We start from the raw sequence: 19,988 nt of genomic DNA, 5'->3' as shown, positions 1-19,988 counted from the left end.
CACCGCTCCAGCGTCTCCGCCAGCTGCATGCGGGCCAGGAACTGGTTGTCCCTGCGGATCTCCCGGACGGCGCCTTTGAATTCCCGCTTGTGCTTGTGGATCAGCCTCTTCCTTTCCTGCTCCTCCCTGCTGCCTCCCTGCTTCCGCCCGAACTCCAGGCTGAGGGCGGAGAGCCCGCGTCAAGGGGGTGCGCGCGGGGCCCGCCCTCCCGCACCCCGGCCCCCGCCCGCGGCTACGCACACTTTGACCAGCCGGGGCGTGAACAGCTTCAGCGGCACCGGCCTGCTCTTCTCGCAGATCAGCGGCCGGTAGCGCGGCTCCCGCGGCCCCATGGCGGCCAGTGCGCTCCGGCCCAGCTCCTGGAAGGCGGCAGGGGGAGCGGGGGCTGCAGCGGGGAGGAAACCGCACAGAGACGCGGCCTCCCTGCTGCGCCCTCCCCTCCTCCGGCTCACGGCCCCCTCCATTAAGAAAAGGGGTGCAGGCCCCGCTGTGGGGGCCCCGGGAACAGCTTCTGGCCGGCCCCCACCGCCTGCTGGCGGCGCGGAAGAGCCACCAAGACCCCATAAAGGCGTTTTGTTTGCACATTTCGGAGTGAGCAGCCCGGGCTTCAGAGGAATGTCCTCCCCCAGAGAAGCCGCTCGCGGCGGGCGCCCGTGGCCCGCGTTGTGGACGCGCCGCCTTCACTCTGCCCCGGGGGCCGGGGCTGCAGGGCAGCCAACAGGGAGCCACAGGTGGGGCGAGACTTAGCTTCTACCGACTTTGTGATTCGACCTTACAGAACCAGATAGGGCACCTCCACCACAGATGGGGCTTCTAGAAAAGGGAGCTGGGCTTCCGAGGGACCTTCTAGAAGCCAGCAGGCTGACGGTTCCTTTCCCCTCACAGAGCTGTGTCCTGGAACTCAGGCCTCTGGCCCCATGGCCAATACGGCTGCTGAGGCCCAAAGCCCCGCCTCCACAGGAGCCGCAGTGAGGTGTGGCCGGCCTGCCTGGGGTCCGCTGGTGCCATCGAGGCCCCTCGGTCAGCCCACGGCCCGCAGACCAGAGGGCCACTCAGTCCTTTGAAGGACAAGCGACAGCCACACCCACGGTAAGAAACCCAGCTGCTGACGCCTCAGCCTCATCCACTTCTCCGTGGCGAGGTGGCTCGCGTGGCAGTGCCAGGCCGCCTGGGCTCGGAGGGGGCCTAACAAGGGACGGCCGAGCCGCCGCCGTCACCCAGTCTGTGTGCTAGCAGGGGAGAGACATGACATGACGTGTTTTCGAGGGGATGAGCCACTGGTCTCCAGGGACAGTGCTCCGGGCAGGGGGAAGGGCAGATGAGGGGGTCCGAGCGGGTGACAGGTGCGTGCTGGCTCGCCTGGCCTCCCGCACCGCCGTCCTGCCTTCGCCGTCCACCTGCTGGGCCCCGTGGCCCCTTGGACAGACGCCCGTGGCCGGCTCGGGCGGCTCCAGAGACGACAGGGTGGGGCGTGGGGCAGCCCCGGGAAGGCAGGTCTGGGGGCTCCTGAAGGCATGACTGGATGTGCCGCAGGCCTGGCGGCTGTGGAAGACGCCTTTGGAGGCAAACCGACGAGCCCCTCGTGGCTTCCTCACCGTGCCCAGGGCTGCGGGACTGTTTTCAGGAAACCCGTGAGGCCCGGGGGGACACGGAGCCCAGAGCCACTGCCCAGGCTGAAGGGCACATGACCGCGGGGCTGCTCGCAGACCAAGGTGCCCAGCCAGAGGCCGTGCGGGAGTGCAGTGCCTTCTGTCAGTGCCCTGGGTTCCTAGAGCCACGGCCTTGGGACAAGAACACCACCCGCGCTGCTCCCCACCCTCGGCAGGGCCGGGGAGCCTCACCTGGAGCTCCGGGGGGTGACTGCAGGCGGCCAGGTGTTCCGTCAGCAGGGCGCGGAGGGGCCGCACGACCTCGTGGAAGGACGGCAGGGAACCGTACATGAGCGCGCAGTGCTTCACCAGAGCCAGACACACGGCCAGGCAGGACAGTCTGCAAGGGGTGACACCGGTCGTCAGGGCGGGAGGCAAGACGGGAGCCGGCTCACGCCGGTCGGTCACTGCCTCCGTCAACCGCCCTGGCAGCACTCAACTCTGAGACCTTGACCCGGGCCGCACAGCGGCAGCGACGGCGACAGCTCACGGCGTCCCCGCACAGAAAGGACCGTTGTGGGAAATACAGTGACAACGTTGAAAGAGTGGCTCTGTGTTAGGTTTTAGGTAACTACAAAGTGAAGCAGACAGAAGTTAAAAATCCCGGGAAACTATTCTTTTTTCTTTCATGGGCAGGGCAGACATTTATCCACAAAAGACATATAAATGGCCAATAAGCAGGGCGCCTGGGGGCTCAGTCGGTTTAAGTGCCTGACTTTGGCTCAGGTCATGATCTCACAGTTCATGAGTTCAAGCCCCAAATCAGGCTCTGTGCCGACAGCTCGGAGCCTGGAGCTGCTTCAGATTCTGTGCCTCCCTCTCCCTCTGCCCCTCCCCCACTCAATGCTCTGTCTTTCAGAAATAAACAAAATTAAAAAAAACCTTTTTAAATGATTAAGATGGTAAACCTATTTTTTTTTTTTTTTACGACAAAAGTATACTGCAAAGACTCCATCATTTAGAAAATCAGAGAATAAAGACTTCTCAGAAAACCCCCTGGTCCTCCTCCTGTAGCCAGTGTGTGTGACCCGCCCCTATTCACACGTTGAAACCTAATTGCCAATGTGACAGCATTTGGAGGGGATTAAGTCTTCCTATCCATGAACATGGGATGTGTTTCCATTTGTTTAGCGATCTCTTGTAGTTTCAACAGCCATTCCTCTCCTTGGTTAATTCCTATATCTTATTCTTTTTGACACTATTACAAGTAGAATTTTCTAATTTTCTTTTAAATTGGTCACTGTGTATAGAAATGCAGCTGACATTTTTACTGACTTTGTATTCTGCTCCTTCACTGAATTAACTGATTAGCTCTAACCGCTCTTCTGTAGACTCTGCGGAGTGGACAGCAGTGTCTTCAGAGTGCTGGGTCCCGGTCCTGTCGGGCTCCAGGCCAGGCACTGAGGCACGCACTCCCAGGTGCCCCTGGCCCTACATGTACCTTGTATGGTTGGCCTCTGTCTTAGTCTGGGCCTTCAGTCCACTTGCCCAGTGGAGGGAGAGGCCTCTCCTCTGCCACGTGGCTGTGTCCTCTTCATCAGACACCAAGAGCAGCTCCGCATTCTTCCCAGACGCTCTGAAAGGGTGCACCAGAGTGTAACCTGAATTCCAAGTGGGACAAGGACAGAGATGGCCTCTGAGCATGACTGAGCCCAAAGAGCGGGCTCTACATGGTGAGGCCTATAGAAAATTCACTTCTGACAAACACAGCCTATTTTTACCAGGCACAGGTGGGATTGCAGCTTTCACAGGGGTGCATGAGGGGACAGACCAGGCCTCTGACCTCGCCGGGGAGGTGGGCAGTGGACACCACCCACACGACAGAAGTGAACAAGACTCCGTGTCGGAAAGAGATGATGGCGGGCACAGGAGGAGCAGAGCAGGGGGAGGGCGGCAGGCGGACGGTAGTTAACCAATCAGGTCAGAGAATGTCTGTTGCAGAAGACAAACACCAATGGAGAAAACTTAACCCAGTCACTGCCCAGAAGAGCAATGAGGCAGCAGGCACGACCTGCCAGGCGTGGTGGGCTCCTGGCACAGCAAGGCTGGCAGTGGCAGGGCACAGGGGGACAGGAAAGTGGGCTGACAGCCAGCCTGCCCGCTGCCTCCTTGCACCGCAGCATCCAGTGTGTCCGGCTGTAGCCTTCACCTTGGACTAGGACCACCTCCTAGCAGGTTCCCAGGGCACAACTGTACCTCTCCAGGGCCCAGCAGCACACCTGGCGCATGGGAGTGTGCAGCATGGGGTCAGTATGACCAGGGAGCAGAAAGCGCCGGCAGGGAGATTTTACCATGAGGTCACGAGGGGACAGGCCAGGCCCCATGTTTAGGCTACTGGACGGAGGGGTTATGGGTACCCTAAGCCACACCCCTGCAGGTGTGAACTCCCCCCACCCCCGCCTCCACCCCAGCACTGGCAAGGTGTTCTGCATGGCAGGCGGCATCAGAGCTGCGTCTTATCGCTGAAATACGATCTACAACTGGGGCAGGAAAGGTGATCCGATGGACACACAAGAGTGATGGGCAGAGACCGAGCGACCCCTCAACAGCTCAAAAGGGAAGCAGGGCGTGTGGTCACGTCCTGGGCGCGGCCAGAGGCTGGCAGGGAGCTGAGAGTAGGGGACAGTCTGGAAGATCAACAAACGCTACAACTCCTTCTGTTATAATGTTGCTTTCCCCGCAGCAGAAACCAGAAAGGACACAGAGCGGGGCTGAGGTGCTGGAAAGACGCCCTGAGCCTCGTAAAGCAAGTGAGGTGTTCTTGTTGCACAGAGAAAGTGCTGAAAACACAGATCTTCACGATGTATTCATTTAACCCAAAATGTTAAAACGTTACTTCAACACATAATCAATCTAAAAGAACCTGAGCTGTCTTATGTATTTTTGACAGGAAGTGTGGTCGTCCGGGCTGCACGTCACACTCAGCACGCCACCGTCCAGGCTTGGGGGTGTGGCCGCCGCGGTGGACACAGAAAGCAGGCCCCGACTCAATCAGGGGCAGTGTGTCCACACAGCCACGCTCCCTCCTGCCCAGAAATAAGTATTTAAAAAAAGGGGGGTGGGAAAGGCAGGGCCCCAGATGGTTTGGTCGTTCTGTCTCCGCGTCCCACACCCTCTACGGTGAGTGTGAACTCCTTTTACAAGTCCTCAAAAAGGATGAAGTGTAATGAACTTGAAAAGGCTCCTCCCACCAGCTCACCTTGGCCTTGCCTGTTAGGAGTTGCGACGTGGAGGATCCCGAGGAGGAAGTTCACGAGCTCCGGGACGAACCTCTGAGACAGGCGCACGTAGTCCAGGGCCACGCAGCACACGAACAGGCCCTTCACGGCGTCTTGGAGGGACAGCACGGGGCACTGGCGCGGGGCACAGGGCACGGTCAGCCGTCGGGGACGATGCTCCAAAGTCTGCACCAGGCACGCACCCTGGCTTCCTGGGTGGGACATGCGGCCCCGGAGCCTCGCCTGCACGGAGGTGCGTGCGCGTGCCCCTCGGGGCGCTGTGCTCGGGGGAGGGGCCCCTCGTGCTCTCCCTTCCCAAGAGCAGCCACAACCGCAAGTAGCGCTGTTAGTGACCAGCCACGGGCTAGACCAAGGAAAACGCGACTATGTGGGCTTTTTTTAGGCCAAAAGGGGAACAGAACCCCACGTCAGGCCTGATGCCTTCGCCATGAACTCGTCTTATCTGATGTCACATCCTCTGTAACCACGTCTGGGGCCACTTCTGGCCTCAGAGATTCCGACTGGTCGTCTCCACAGCCTCCACGGGCCCCCCCGCCAGTGCCCGTCCCTCCGTGTGGCCCTGAAGGTCACACGCCTGGCGCCGAGGGGGCCGGAGAGCGCACCTTGGTGAGCAGCTGGCTCATGCACATGAGTGCAGGCGTCACGACAGGGTGCCGGAAGTCGGAGGTCGGAAACAACATCCCAGCAATTTTCAAATAGATGAGCTAAAAGACAAAAGTGTCACCACGAGGATTAAAGACAGTAAAGTGAAATTGAAATGTGACCTTTAGGACGGGCCTGACGGCAAACGGGGCTCTGACTTTCCCGGTAAAGGGCGGCGGGGCGCCTGCAGGTGTCCCACCAGACGCCCCATCTCCGCCGCCGTCTGGCGGCCAGGGCGGTGCCCCTGACATGCCGGCACGCACCCGCCCCCCTGGGGCGGCCGCTAAGTGCTGACTGGCACACCGACAGCCCGACAAACACGGCTGCTCACCGAACAGCGCCTGGGCACGCCCTCGGCTCGACCCGCAGCGGGAGCCACGGGCGCTAAAGCTACGCCACAGACTGCACACGACGGTTGGGTAGAGAAAAGCGGCGAGGCTGCCGTCGGGGCTCGGGGCCCCGGAGCCGGCCGGGAAGAGGAGAAACAAAGGCGCGGAGCCTGCTGCGCCAGGCTCTGCCCGGCCCTGAGAACCTGGGCGTGAGCAGTGGCTCTGGGGACGCGACCGAGACAGACGGCTGCAGGCAGTGACGGCGGCCCCAGAGGCGGCAGGAGGAGGGCAATAACCAGAAGCAGTTACTTCTTGGGGACTAACTGGGCCGGGCACTCCCACAGGCTACTGACCCGGGAGACACGAGAGAGGCTGGCTCACGGATCAAAGCAGAGAAGCGTTGAATCTGCAGACCGTTCGTGTTGTCCAAAGGCACCAAGAAACCTCCCCAAACACCCAGGAGTGGGTCACTCTGAAAATGTCAGGCCACCCCGAGACCCCCCCTCTCCTCCCTGCAGGGCCTCCGCAGGGCCCTCGCCCTCATGCTGACAGGGACGCCAGCCAACACAGGACACGCGGAGGCAGAGGCGGGGCTGGGCTCCCCCCAGCACCCCGGCCCCACCTCCTCGCCCCGCCAGCAGCGGGCCATGGGTGTCGCTAAAGGAGCAGTCATGACGGTCGATGGCCCTGGCGTTGTGACCACTGCATCCAGGCAGTGATGCAGCCACGCCTCGTGTTAGGTCACGAGTCCTCACATCGGGCCTCTAGGGCGGGTGACTGCACCGTCATCCCGGCATCCAGACAAGGACAAACAGCTCATCTGAGAAACGGGGATGGAGCCCAGGCGCCTGCAACGGCCCGCTGCACGGTCCCCAGGCCACATCTCCTCGGCCACCAGTTGGCAGTTAAACGGGAGTCTGCTAAGAGCCGAGGCCCAGAGGAGGAAGTCACGGCAACGACGAGTGGACACCGGCTCAGACCCCGGTGGGGCTTTGAACCAGGCACGTACACCTTGTACTTCTGTGCGTCACTGTGACTTCATTTCCACAGACGCGCCTAGGATACGGGACAGACTTAGCAAGTCCTTCCTCAAAGTCACCGAAGCTGACAAGGCAGCCCGCAGCTGTTACGGGACCGTCAGAGAGAACCTCGAGGGTCACGCAGGTGCCCCAGGGAGCAGGCCCCAGGACAGGGCGGTGCCAGCACAAGGGCTCGGGCCCTCAGTCAACACACTCGTTCCTCTCTGCCACCAAGGCCGTGCACAGCCCTGGTCGTGTGTGATCAAACCACACCCTCTCTGATGAAGCACACTGTAGTTCTGGTTAAGGAATACACACTCCTTCCCGCCTTGTCCCAGCCCGTTCTCCAGACCAGTCTGGAAGCTCGAGGTCCGGCAAACCCGTCCCACTACACACGCTGTCCACAGTCGGCCCTCCCCGGGGCCGAGAGCTCGGACCGCGCCCTGGCTCACCACGTCCAGGCCCGGGAACGCCACCCGGCCTCTGGCCTCAATCGCGCCTTCCATCTCGTGCATGGCATCTCGGAGGACAAACTGCATGCAGTTGCTCGCAGAGTCAGGAAACATTTGACAAAGATTATATAACTGCCTGTTAATCAGAAACACAGGTCAGGGGAAAATGACTCCAGAGAACAAAAGCCCCAAACGCCACGGCCACCTCTTCCCTGTGAGGTCACGGGCGGACTGCGGAGCAGGCAGGCACCGGAAGCCCGCGGAAGGACCCGCTTTCCCTCTCACAGACCTGCCCGGCGTCCTTGGCGGCCTGGGGCTTGTTTTATAACGGTCTACCTGCTTCTGCCGTCTCTTAGGACGTGCTGACTTTCACAGCAATGGTAGCGGAAGGGTAATCCCACTGGGGCAAACCCTCCGTGCTGGACTCAGCGGACCGTCCCAAGGTGCTGTCCACAGAGACCCACCGGGTCCTCAGGAGCCCAGCTGTGCTGGGGCGGCGGCAATGCGCAGCGCGTGGCTGGCCCCAGAGGGGCACTCGTAAGCTGCTCAAGCTAACCGTCCCTCCCTGCACCTCCCTCCAGACGGCCTGGCCCGGAGGCTGCACTCCAGCGTCTGCTTTCACGGGGGTCCTAGTGCAGCGAGGGCTCTAGCCGTGGCTGGGCGGGCCAGGACGGGCAGACCACAGGGACTGGTCCCCGGCGCCCACAGCACAAGCCTATCAGGCTCCGCTGAGGTGTGGACCCGGGGCGGGCGGGCCCTTGGACGGCACGATGGGAGTCTGCCCTGCGTCCCCGACGCCTGTCACCCGTCCAAGCAGAGCCTGGCGTTTTATTGGTGAACGAACAGAAAGTTAACCTTCAAACACGAACCAGTTTGATGTGTTCAAGTGCCTCAGAGTCAGCCTGTCTGTAGTTACCGCCTCGCTCTGCACGGTGCCAGGAGCAGCGTGGACGCCATGCACAGGGCGCGTCAGCACTGAAACCGCTGTGGCGGGTGCAGGCTGTGGTTGCCAGGGGCAACCTGAGGGACTCCAAGGTGTATTTTTGTGGCTGTAAATGGGATAAAGGTTGTTCAACGCCACCCCCAGCCCAGCTCACCACCATCTGCACTTACACAACCAGTTTATCAATCACTCTGAGGTCTGGTGGGTTGCTTGTAGCCAAATCTCCAACGTATTCCAGAAGGAAGCCAAAGAGTTTCTGCAGGAAGAGATTGGGAACAGAGTTCAATGCTCACCCCCAGAATAAAAACCACAGGCACACAAGGCCTGTCCCCAAGCTCCGGCTAACACGTGTGAGCACACGCCTCAGGACGGTGACGGGGGCCGCTGACCGAACGCGGGCTGAGAAGCCTGTCGGACGCTAGGAGAGCAGGTGAGCAGGAGGCTGCGGGCTGAGGGGTGCGCTCGGGCAGCACGGTGACAACACCCGGGTCTGAAGAGCGACCAAGAAGGCACCCAGCCCCGAGCCCCGTTCTGTAAAGGCACGGCGCCGTCCAATTACCCAGAGTCCAGCTTTGCCAGCTGGTGGCCGCGTGAGCCACTCCCGGAGCCCGAGCGTCCTTGCCCGTAGGCGGAGGGCAGCAGCGCCTCCTCCCCGGCCTGTGGGGGCGCCAGCGGTGGCCTGGGGCAGGGCTGGCCCACGGCCTGCCCCGACCCCGCAGTGGTCACCGCGGGCTGCTCGGGGCCACGAGGGACGCCCACCTGGTGACGGTCAGCGTTCTGACACAGAGCGTTCTAACACCTACTTCTAATTTTGCTTTGTTTCCCACTGCGAGGCTGGGATGGTTGCAGGCCTTAATTCTCTCCACCACCAAGAGCTGCTCTTCCGTCGACTTCCCCGATAGTAAGGACTTCAGCTCCTCGTAGGACTCGGGGGCTATTGACAACACATGTGCCACATTTACTACTTAAAGTGAGACGTTTGTGATAACATGGAGGTTAAAAACAGAAAGGAACATATGTGATCAAACTTCCCCAAGACACAAGTTCACGTGTACTTTGTCACCTCCCACCCCAGCCACCTCTGGTACATCTACAATGTGCTCCGAGTGCCCTGGGCTGAGGGTAGGTGGGGTGGCTGCGGTCAGGGCCCAGGTCCCGAGAACAGCCCCGAGGAGGCGAGGACACCACGCACGGAAGCTCAGGCGGCTGGCGCTGGCCCTGGTGTCCAGACGGGCTCAGGACGAGATGGATGACGCCGGTGAGCAGAGTGTCACCGCGACCCCAGACTCCCACTGACCGCAGGCCTCGCCCACCCGTGTCCCATCTGGGAGTGACCGCACATCCCGGGACAGCCTGGGACTGCTCACCAGAACTGAAGGGCTCTGCAAACTACACAACACGACACACCGAGTTTCCTCTGGGAGGACACGTGGCCACGTGACTGCCCAGGTCTGAATGCAGGACGCCTCCCCTTACAAGCGACTCCCCAGGCCCTGGGCCGTGCCCTGGCTCTCCGGGGCGGCCACGATTCCACTACGGAAGGCTGGCCGTGGACGGAGCACTACGACCTTCTAAGGAAAGTCGTGTGGCGTCTCCACCCAGCTGTGGGCCCTCGACACCGACTGCAGTCACACCACAAGGCCCGGACACCAAAGCCAAGACTTTACAGGTGGGCAGGTGCCGGTGCGCCCAGAAGGGTTCCCTTGGTCCCCACTCCACAGACACAGCCCCAGCGAGGCAGACTTCTCGCCCGGACACAGAGGCCACCCCAAGACGGAGGAAGACCCAGCGATCGGTCTACCTGGAAAGGTATAGGGCAGCTCTGCCCCGGCAGCACCTCGGGCTCTGGGACCCTCGCTGTCCCACCGGGCCCCTCTGTCCTCGTCCACACGCCCACTCTCCTCCTCGCTCTCCACATCCGATTCCAGGTCCGAGTGCCCATCGGAGCCGCTGCTCTCCTCGGAGTCGTCCTCGCCCGGGTCTGCCCCTGGCTCGTCTGCGTGCTCGTCGTCACTGGCTCCCCGGCTGTGCTCTTCCTCGAAGTTCACCTTTCCGTCCTAGAGTGGAACAGACCGGGGACCGCAGGCCTCACCACGCCGCGTCCAGGGGCCACGTCAGAGCACCCACCCTCGGGCACCGGCTGGGCCCACTCCTGAACGCTGGGGGCCAGGGCTCCGGGCGGCTGGTAGCTTCTGCCACGAGCAGCAAGGTGGGAGGGCGCCCCGGCAGCCACAGGCTCCGGTGGCCGCGTCTGCGGCGCCTCACCACTGGCTCTGGGGCTGGGGGCCGGCTGGTCAGCAGGGGCTTCCTGACATTTGGGCAGCACCTGGGGGTGGCAGGACCCCAATGCCTGGGGGTGATCCCTGACTGTGCCCTCCTACCGAACAGTCTGGTGTTCTGTGAGCGCTCCCTTTCCTGCCTCGGATCCTCTTCTGCTCGAAACTCTGCGTCTATATTCCCGCCCTGAATCCTGACTGATTTGCTCTAACGGGAAAGGGTGTAGACCGTACAGACTTTGTGAACTAAACACTACCAGTCTCAGACACTCGATGATTTGACCCCACTCCCTCCACAGCAGTGCTAATCCTCATAAGCCGCAGTGGCCGACACCGACAACGCACAGCAGGGGCCAACGTGCCCTCCTCCGGGCAGCCAGCCTGCTGCCAGGCCGGCACCTGACCCGCCAGGGACACCCAGATATAGAGCGCTGAGTGTTCTCGGAGACTGATGCTTTCCACCCATGATAAACCCATTAAACGAGACACCGGAAGCTGTGTTTCTGAATTCAAAGAGCAGGCCAGCAGCAGAGGCAAACACTTACTTTGTAGGAAAGCAAGCGCCTGTCGTCTTTGTCCAGAACAAAGCCATCACTTAAGTCATCCGCCGACTGGTGTGTTGGTTTTTTAGTATCACCACCCTCGTCTTTTCCGAGCATTCTCCGCAGCCTCGCAGCCTGAGCGGGGAGAAAGCAAGCAAAGCTGTCTGCTGGGCTCACGGAGCTGGCGGGCAGGAGGCACGCCGTCCCTGCCCTCCCGCAGGCCGCGGACCCTGGGGCAGCGGCTTGGAGCCCGCCGTCTTCTTTCTAACGTGCCGGCGCCAGGTGGGCGTCAAGCAGAAGACTTCTGCACAGAAATGAAAATGAACACTGTGGAGCAAGAATGTTCTAGTCACCATGAAGGCAAGCCCGTTACGGGACGCCGCAGTGCACAGCCCCAGGGGAGGGCGGGCACCTCTCCGTGCGGTCTGTGCGGCCAGGCCAGGGGCCCAACCACTCCGCTGGCTGGAAATACACAGCCGACAGAGGCGGCTCGTGACGTGACCACACACAAAACAGTGGGCCAGCCTTCACATAGTTATTAACATGTTTGCTAATTTAGTATTTAAAAATGTTTTTTATTTTTGAGAAAGCACAAGCAGGGGAGGGACCGAGGATCTGGAGCGAGCTGTGTGCTGACGGCATCGAGCCCGATGTGGAGGGTAAACTCACAAACTGTGAGACCATAACCCGAGCTGAAGTCGGACGTTCAACCAGCCGAGTCACCCAGGAGCCCCCGGTGTTTATCCTTCAGAGCGAGAGGGGGAGGGTCAGAGAGAAAAGGGGGGACGGAGGATCCGCCCAACGCGGAGCACAAACTCATGAACTGTGAGTTCGTGACCTGAGCTGAAGTCAGATGCCTAACGGGGCCACCCAGGTGTCCTGATTTTTGTTTTAATGTATGAAATTTTAAAAGCCTTCTTTAAGGCACAAAGAAAAAAGAGAAAGCAGTGCATTATGTTGTTAGCAGCTGCTTTGAGGTATATGGATTAGAGCAAATATTCACTGTTTATTTGGTGTATTTGAGTATTATTATCTGCATTTTCTTTCTTTTACAATAAAAAAGGGGTATTTATAGTAAAATAAACATTAACTCCGAGGAGGCTAAGAGGAGTCCTTTGATGAAACACTGCATCTGGGCCCTCCTCCCAGAGGGCGGAGGAAAGGCCCCTGCTTGGCCCGGGGGGGGGGGGGGGGGGGGGGGGGGGGGGGGGCCGGGTCACAGCTGCACCTCCAGCCGCTCCAGCCGCTCCTGCTCCTCCCGTGCGAGCTCCTGCTCCGTCTTCATCCTGTCGGAGGGCTGCACCTTCATTTCAAAGCCGAGCTCCCGGACCACCATGTCGTATGCGTCAGGCTAGGGCAGAAAGAAGAAACTTTTCATTTGGAGTTGTTGCTGTTGTTTTGTTTTGCTTCCTGCATCTCCAGCAATCCCTGGACGCCATGGTGGGTGAGGCCAAACCACAGCTAAGTCTTTTCTTCTTGAAAGAAAGCTGTTCGAGTCAGTCTTGAGGACACTTCAAGTGAAGATACATAGGATTTCTCCCTCCTGGGAGTTCTTCGCAAACTACACCTGCTTTAATAAAACTAACCGCTGCTCATTAGGCATTAAGCCCACAAAGCGCGAGCTGGGTAAAGGCAGCAGCCACAGTGAGAGGGGCTCACAAAGGTGGACACTGGCCACACAGCAAGGTCATCTGGTGAAAGCCTAGGTATTTCCTAGAAGACAACCAATCATGCGGATGCAGCTTTTCCAACAATTCAGACTAAAAAAAACGTGGGAGAAACCATATCCTGTTTGGAGGGAAAACTAAGTAACTGTATATGACAGCCACTGTGTAACAGGAAGAGTCAAACCCCATCTGAAGAGGCCGAAAGGCCTCGTACCAAAAAGACAAACATCTTCTTTAGCTTAATTATTCAGGAGTAGACAGGAAGTCACTTTTTGTCTCTTTCCCCGCTGACATTCTATGTGTCAGAGAAGCTCCCGCCCACAGGAGGGCCTAGAACTAAAAGGAAACATTGCCGATGTGAGGAACAGGCCAGAGGAGACCCCGGCCTCCACCTTTGCCCAGAGAAAGGTCAGTCAACTCAGTTCCCACCTTGGGCTTCTCCTTTTGGTCCTTGTCAGACTTGGGGGTTCTGTGTGCGAGCAGAGTCTGGATCTCTTTCCAGTCCTGGTCCAGCTTCTCTGTGAGCTCCAGGGCGTCTTCCCGCTGGGCTTGCCTCTCCCTCTGGGGAAAGAACAGACACAGCGCATGACACTGCTGCTGGCCCGCATCAGCGTCCAGGCCACACTCGACGCAGAGTCAACCAACACCTGATGTGTCAGCAGGAGAGAGACCACGAGAGATGAGTATTGTAAAAGCAAAGCTACAAAACCTCATCTCACAGAAGTAATTTCCTGCCATAAATTATTCTTCAAGACGCACTGAGCAGTCGGCTGGCAGTAAAACCATGCAAAACAATGTCAAAACACAAAACCCAGCCGCCAAAAACCACTCCTCCCCGAGACACAGCAGGCCACGAGAAGTATACACATGGTGAAACTTAAAATATTCCTACACAAAATCAGTGCGTAAGTACACAGAAAATATTAAATACAGCCTAAAAATGCACATGGAAAAAAGGCCCCGAGCGTTTTGTGAGCGTCTCTGGTGACGGAGGCCCCATGGAGTGCGCTCACGCACCTTCTCCTGTTTGGACTTTGCGATGAGCTCTTCAATCAGGTCTTTGCGTGACCGAGGTCTCTCCCCCTCCTCGCCTTGCTGCTGGGCGGTCCTCTTGTGAAGGAGCATGCCACCGCCTCCAAAATGGGTGGCGGTCAGCTCGGCTGGGGACAAAGAACAGAAGACACGTCTGCGAAGCCCGGGTGCTGGCGCAGGACCCACTTCCTGCAGGGCCACCAGCGCCGACCCGAGTGTGGTCTGGAGAACCAGGCCGGTGTCACACACAGCGGCTGCACGAGACCACAGGCACCATGGCACCTGAGGATCACCCACAACGAGCCGCTCTGAGAAAACCCAGACACAAACCACCACCTGACCATGAGCTGATGGCTGCAGACCCCCAAGATATACTTGCTAACTGCAATCAAGTCTCATGAAAGACCAGCCAATCCAGGTAAATGAGCGGAGCTCTGAGTCTTAGGAGGGAAGTCCAGGCTCAGGCTGCGTGAGAATACGCACTCTTCACACCTTCTTGGGCAGGGACTCGGAAGTTAAGTCCCGAGGTCAGGAACCTGACTGGCAGCGTAAGCCACTGATGTCCAGCCGGCCCCAGGTGCCAGGGCACTTACTGTGGGAATCATCACCTTCGGAACAGAAAGAATCCTTAAAAACCCAGTATCTCAGATGAGAACATGGAGACTCAATCCCCTTCCAGTAACAGGAACAGAACGACTAGGCTGCTTTCCCCAGCAGGGCCCACGGTCCCACACCGCTGGCGGCCTCAGCCCCCCACCCTCCTGTTAACCTGGCCGCCACCAGTTGAGATGGCGCCCTGCACCTGCTCCCTGCCACAGCCATGCAGGAGCTTCTGCCACCTGCCGAGATGGCACCCCGCACCTGCTGCCTGCCACAGCCGTGCGGGGGGACGTGTGTGCAGGAAGCAAGCATGCTGTACGTAACCCCACCAACTCCAGCCGGGCTCTGGAGGCTGCTGCTCAGTGACGTCAGGTCAGTGCCCGCAGCCCACTCACCAGGGCTGGGGCTCCACTCCCACCCGCTCTCAGCCGAGAAAACTAGAAGCCTCACCCCCTCAGCCAGAGAGTGGCATTGGGGCTCACCCTCTGCCCCTCAACCACTGCACAAGTGGCCAGGCCATCCCTTCCCAGCTCCTCAAGGACACGACCCGAGCAATTCAGGCACCCTTGTCCCAAATCAAATTTTCTCATTCTATTGGGCCATTATCTGATTTCTCTCCCGTTGAAGTGCTCCTTCCACCCTGACCCCGCTCTGCCCCTGGGCCCTTTAGTCATGGCTTGCCCGGGCTCTTCCATCACTGCCCTTGGCTTCCTGCCTCCCCACCGAGGTGGGCTCACCCGTTCTCACTGTTCCTACCGCCAGGGGCTTGGCACCCTCACTGCTCTCTCCTGGCAAGGCTTTCTCTGCATGGCTTCCAGCAAGCTCCAGGATGCCCCATCTGCTCTTTTCCTCACCCCTCAGGCTGGGCCTCCCGGGGTGTCTAAGAGCACTTCAAACCGCCTGAAGCCGGTCCGTGTCCCAGTGTCGGGCAGCCCCACCTTAACAGGTGCTCAGGCTGAACCCCTGGGACTCCCCGAACCCCTCTAAGCCGTCCAGCAATCCTGGCCCTGCCCTACAGACCGTGCACTTCCAGCTCTACGCCCTCTGATGGCTGTAGGTCCTCGTAAAAGCCAAAATCTTTCTTGTGGCCTTCCAGCTCCGGTCTACCTGCCTGTCACCAGCCCTCGCTCCAGGCACACTCCCACCTGGGGCAGGGGTTCCTGGCCACACCTGCCCCTGAGTCTTTCTGTGATCACCGCCTTCCTTCTGGGTGAGGCTAAAATCCAGACTACCTGATTGGCCCGTGCCAGCCTGGAACTTAGTCTGTTTTCAGCCTCCAGCTCTGCGCCTTCAGCTCTCCCACACAGTCCAGCGAGGTCTTTTATTTACTGTCGGTCTCCCCAGTCATTCGGCAGCTGCAAGAGGTTTACTCACGCCGTTCTTACAGCACCAAGAACAGTGCCTGCTGCACAAGCCAGTGTTTATTAAATGAACGATTCCTCTGCTTCCTGGAAACTTTAATTTATCCGAAAACACTATTTAGTATTTTAGTAATTCAAGATTGTTTACACTATCTTCTGAAAATAAAAATTTACAAACCACTAAGAAGGTGGTAATACATAAGAAATTCAGTCATGGGGCACTTAGGAGCTCGGTCAGTTAAGTGTTTGACTCTCGATTTCAGCTCAGGTCATGATCTCACGGTTGAGATCTAGCCCCAAGTCAGGCTCTGTGCTGATAGTGCAGAGTCAGCTTGGGATTCTCTCTCTGACCCTCCCCTGCATGCACACAGTCTCTCAAAATAAATAAACATTAAACAAACAAATTCAGTTTCAGAAAAAAAAAATCTTCCAGAGTACTTATGTTAGGATTTAATTAAAAGCTTTTTAGATATTTATTCTGAAACCTAATGATAGTTTATAGTATGTCAAGTACTTGTTTCCATAATTGATAGAGAATAACACCATGGTTCCAGTCTAGACCCAGAGGGATCTGAGGCCTAGCTCTGTGGCTGCGCGGCCCCAGGCATGTGCCCGAGCGAGGCCCGGCACAAGCAGGAACCGCTCCGCAGGGCTGGCCTGCAGGGCGACCCCCTCCTAATGTAGGAGAGTGCACCTCATCAGCAGCTGGACAAAACAGAACGTCTTTCCTAGCGATTCATTTGTAAAGTTATAGTAAGTATACATATTTTCAAATAGAAGAGCTTTTCTTTTCTAAACTACCTGGGTTTTGATGAGCTTCTAACCAAAATCACAGGAGGCCAGGAAATCCCTAACGAACGGCCAAGCCCCTAGGACCCAACCCCAGGAAGACAAGGAATCCGCTTCTCCTCCAGTCACCCAAGCATCACAGCCTCTTGTGCCAACAAGGCCAAGGCCACTCGGCTTGTGAAGACCAGGCTGGAAACACAAAGGTACCAAGCGCTTCTCTTTACCAGTGAGTTAGGCCCAGCTAAGTGACCGTGTTTAACATTTAAGCATGCACAGAAAATCTCGGAACAACGAGAAGCACGCAGAGAAAGGCACAGAGGACAAAACTAGCCTACAGCCATGGGGCCTCAGCAGCGCTGTGGCCCCACCCGCAGTGCCAGGAAGCAGATCCACGAACTGCCCTGTGTCCTAAGCCTTCTGACCCCAGGATTATCCAAATTTCAAAGGGCAATCATGGCTTTCATGCCTTAGCTTTCTACACGCTATAAAGACAAAAGCTTTAAGTCAGTTGTAGTTTTTGCATCTTTCTGAAGATGTTGGAAAATGGCACACTAACTTTTTTTTTTAGTTTACTATTTTAGAGAAGGTGCACGTGCATGCACACACATAAGCAGGAGAGGGGCAGAGAGAGAGGTAGAGACAGAATCCCAAGCAGGCTCTGTGCTGTCAGTCCAGAGCCCAAAGTGGGGCCCAATCCCACAAACTGTGAATCATACCAGACTCAAAATCAAGAGTCCGACACTTAACCCACTGAGTCACCCAGCTGCCCTGACACTAAATTTGATCTGCTTTGTTACCATCTAAAAATAAGAAGCCCATATCATCTGCTCCCCAAACTCCCATAATCGGTTTCATGGTAATAAAGACTAAAAGAACCAAGTAAACACCGTTACTACTAACATTCAGACGAAACTGGCCAGACAGTGGTAGAATGCAGTGTGGGTTAGTGCACAGAGTCAGCGAGGTGGGTTCTGCCCACGGCTCACGGCTCTGACCCATGGGTCACCCCAACCACCTTGTTACTCTGAGCTATGGGTAAAATGAGGTAGGGTGAAGTTCAAATTAAGGGGTATGGAAGTGCTTTCTCAGCCTACAAAGGCCTTTATCTATGTACGTATGCACCTTCTGGACGTAGTGACAAAAGAAGCACAAAGACCCTGTTGCATGTACAACTTCCTGAGCGGCTAGTGATGTGACACTTGTGCCCCACATTCTCCTAGTCTCCAAGAAGGGCAGGAGAAAAGTAACGATGAGCAGGCCGGCCCCCGCTCCCGGCCCTTACCAGACAGCGTCCCTCGGTCCTCAGTGTCACTGTCACTATCGACGATGTCATTATGTTTTTCAATGTCTGCCAAAGACTGGCCGTAATGAGTTAATTCTTCATCTTCATTTAGGTTGTAGATGCTTTTCTTTTCATGTTGTCGCTGTCGAAGAAAAAAAAGATCAGTTTCCTAAAGTTCCTCACCACTGAATAACAAAACCCAGTTATATCCCCAGTGTGCACATGTGACAACGTAGGCGAGCCGTTCCCGGTGTATGCTGGTCACGTGGCAGTGATTCAGCGCTCGGCGGCACCGGCCTGCAGCTGAACCAGCGGGCCAGCTCAGCCGCCAGTACATCAGGCCAGGCCACAGCCCGCCGGCGCCCCGCCAGCCAGGCCGCACGTCCCTGGGTCAAGAACACCAGACACATCCCGCCGCGAGTCCTGGTTCAGTCCTCGCCCACCCAGCTGGCGTTTGCGAAACGCTGCTTCCCCAGCGGCCGTGGTACTGGATTTGCACCCTGTGCGCGGCGTCCACACAAGGGTAAGGGAACGACCGGGGCGGGGCAGCCGCCTTCTCCCGGCGCTGGACTCTTGTTCAGTCTGCAGCGTGGACCCCCCTCCCGTCGTCTTGCGTACCTGCTGTTCCAGCGCAAACCGCTTCATCATCTTTTCCTCGGGGCTCATGCTGCTACTGTATTCCCCAAAACGCTTATCTGTGAATACATTGGACTTATCCCTCTCCTTGTATTCCTTTAGTAACGTCTGGGTACGCTGGAAAACAGACCATAGAAAAATCTCACACCGGTCCCGGCAACTCGGAGCCCTGACAGCTTGGTGATCTTGGCCCCTAAAGGGGAAATGTTCCTCCAAGGGGACACAGGATGGTTCCAATGCCACCTGGTCTTTCTGTATGCCTTAGACCACTGAAACCAACAGTCCAAATAAAGGGGCTGGCCCACCACCTGGGAAGACTGATGGGGGTTACTGAGGGAAGCTGGGGTGCCACCATCCAATGCAGACAGCGAGAGGACTGCCTGGAGCTCAGGGGGGTCCCTGGACCAGGCCTTAGGACTTGCACGCCCAACACTAACATTACAGAAAAACAGCAACCAGAAGAAAGAGGAATGCTGGAGCAGGCAGGGGGGGCTCCGCAGGGGCGAAGCTGGAGGAGCTAAGGTTCCGGCCGAGAGGAAGGGAAATAGGAACAATGACTCAAAGAGGAAGCCGTGTCCGTAAACTACAATGCCGTGACCAGTCAGCCACAAACACCCGTAAAGGAAGGCCGGTTTTCTCTCTGGACACACATGCCTTTATTCATATACTCGGTCAGTGCTCGTTACTCTTGGATTCCAGATCCGTACATCTGTCCGCTGTCTGCTTGGTAAACATTATTTGTGACCCTAAACCCTACCCGCAGACTCCGAGGCACCTAACCGCTCTGTCCGCAAGGTGAAGCCACGGGAGGACTCGCCTCGGGCTGTCGGAATGGGAGCCCAAGAGTTAACACGGGATGGCTCAGGACAGCCGGGTGCAGTAAGTGCTATGTGTCACATTCAAGTCTGGGTTTCGGCCTCACCTGAAGAAAGTTCTGGAACTGATCTTCTCTCAGGTTCCTCACATATAAATAGGGATAATACCAGTACTTCCCTCACAAGGCTGACAGTGAGGATTCAATATGGACTCCTTAGCACAACGCCCATTCTGTTGTGAGGGATTGTGGAAGTATGAACTCTGCTTATTTCAAAGTTCTGTGAGAAATGAGGAAGGTGAGGCACAGCTACGAGAGGGCACTGGGACCGCACGCAGGTGCTGCCCAAAGCGCTGCCACTGACCAGAGAGCGAGCACATGGGACAGCGAGTTTACTCCCAAAGGACCCTCCCTGAAAAGACTCAGGCCCCACCTCTGCCCCCCCCGCCCCCCTCGGCACATCAAGCTTTAACTGCCCTGGGTGACCTGAGTGCCCTTGGGACAGCTCTGAGCTCTTCCTCCCCATGCTGCACAGCACTGTCCACAACAGGGGACGACAGGGGACAACGTGCCTTCATCCCCACCTGTAACATTCTGCTCACCCTTTTGAGCTCGCATGTGACTCCCGCTATGATGAAGTTTCTTTTTTTTTTTGTATTTTTTTTGATGTTTATTGATTTTTGAGAGAGAGAGAGAGACAGAATGTGAACAAGGAA

At 57.7% G+C, this 19,988-nt stretch overlaps 1 protein-coding gene across 1 annotated transcript in view; it reads right to left on the bottom strand.

Moving 5' to 3' along the window:
- Positions 1 to 19,988, bottom strand: part of NOP14 (NOP14 nucleolar protein) — a 22,718-nt gene that overhangs the window by 368 nt on the left and 2,362 nt on the right. The window contains exons 2-17 of the mRNA XM_029949368.1: positions 18,441 to 18,575; positions 17,823 to 17,964; positions 13,776 to 13,918; positions 13,188 to 13,319; positions 12,320 to 12,442; positions 11,095 to 11,226; positions 10,075 to 10,330; positions 9,077 to 9,207; positions 8,444 to 8,529; positions 7,331 to 7,466; positions 5,491 to 5,592; positions 4,849 to 5,002; positions 3,091 to 3,250; positions 1,842 to 1,989; positions 241 to 359; positions 4 to 159 (exon numbers count right to left, since the gene is read on the bottom strand). Coding sequence (XP_029805228.1) covers positions 4 to 159; positions 241 to 359; positions 1,842 to 1,989; positions 3,091 to 3,250; positions 4,849 to 5,002; positions 5,491 to 5,592; positions 7,331 to 7,466; positions 8,444 to 8,529; positions 9,077 to 9,207; positions 10,075 to 10,330; positions 11,095 to 11,226; positions 12,320 to 12,442; positions 13,188 to 13,319; positions 13,776 to 13,918; positions 17,823 to 17,964; positions 18,441 to 18,575 — 2,255 coding nt within the window. The remainder of the gene's footprint in view (positions 1 to 3; positions 160 to 240; positions 360 to 1,841; positions 1,990 to 3,090; positions 3,251 to 4,848; positions 5,003 to 5,490; positions 5,593 to 7,330; positions 7,467 to 8,443; positions 8,530 to 9,076; positions 9,208 to 10,074; positions 10,331 to 11,094; positions 11,227 to 12,319; positions 12,443 to 13,187; positions 13,320 to 13,775; positions 13,919 to 17,822; positions 17,965 to 18,440; positions 18,576 to 19,988) is intronic.

Source organism: Suricata suricatta, chromosome 1 (assembly GCF_006229205.1).
Source record: "Suricata suricatta isolate VVHF042 chromosome 1, meerkat_22Aug2017_6uvM2_HiC, whole genome shotgun sequence".
NCBI classification, from domain to species: Eukaryota; Metazoa; Chordata; class Mammalia; order Carnivora; family Herpestidae; genus Suricata; species Suricata suricatta.
Note: the sequence above shows the minus strand (reverse complement) of the source record. Positions and strands in the feature narration are given on the sequence as shown.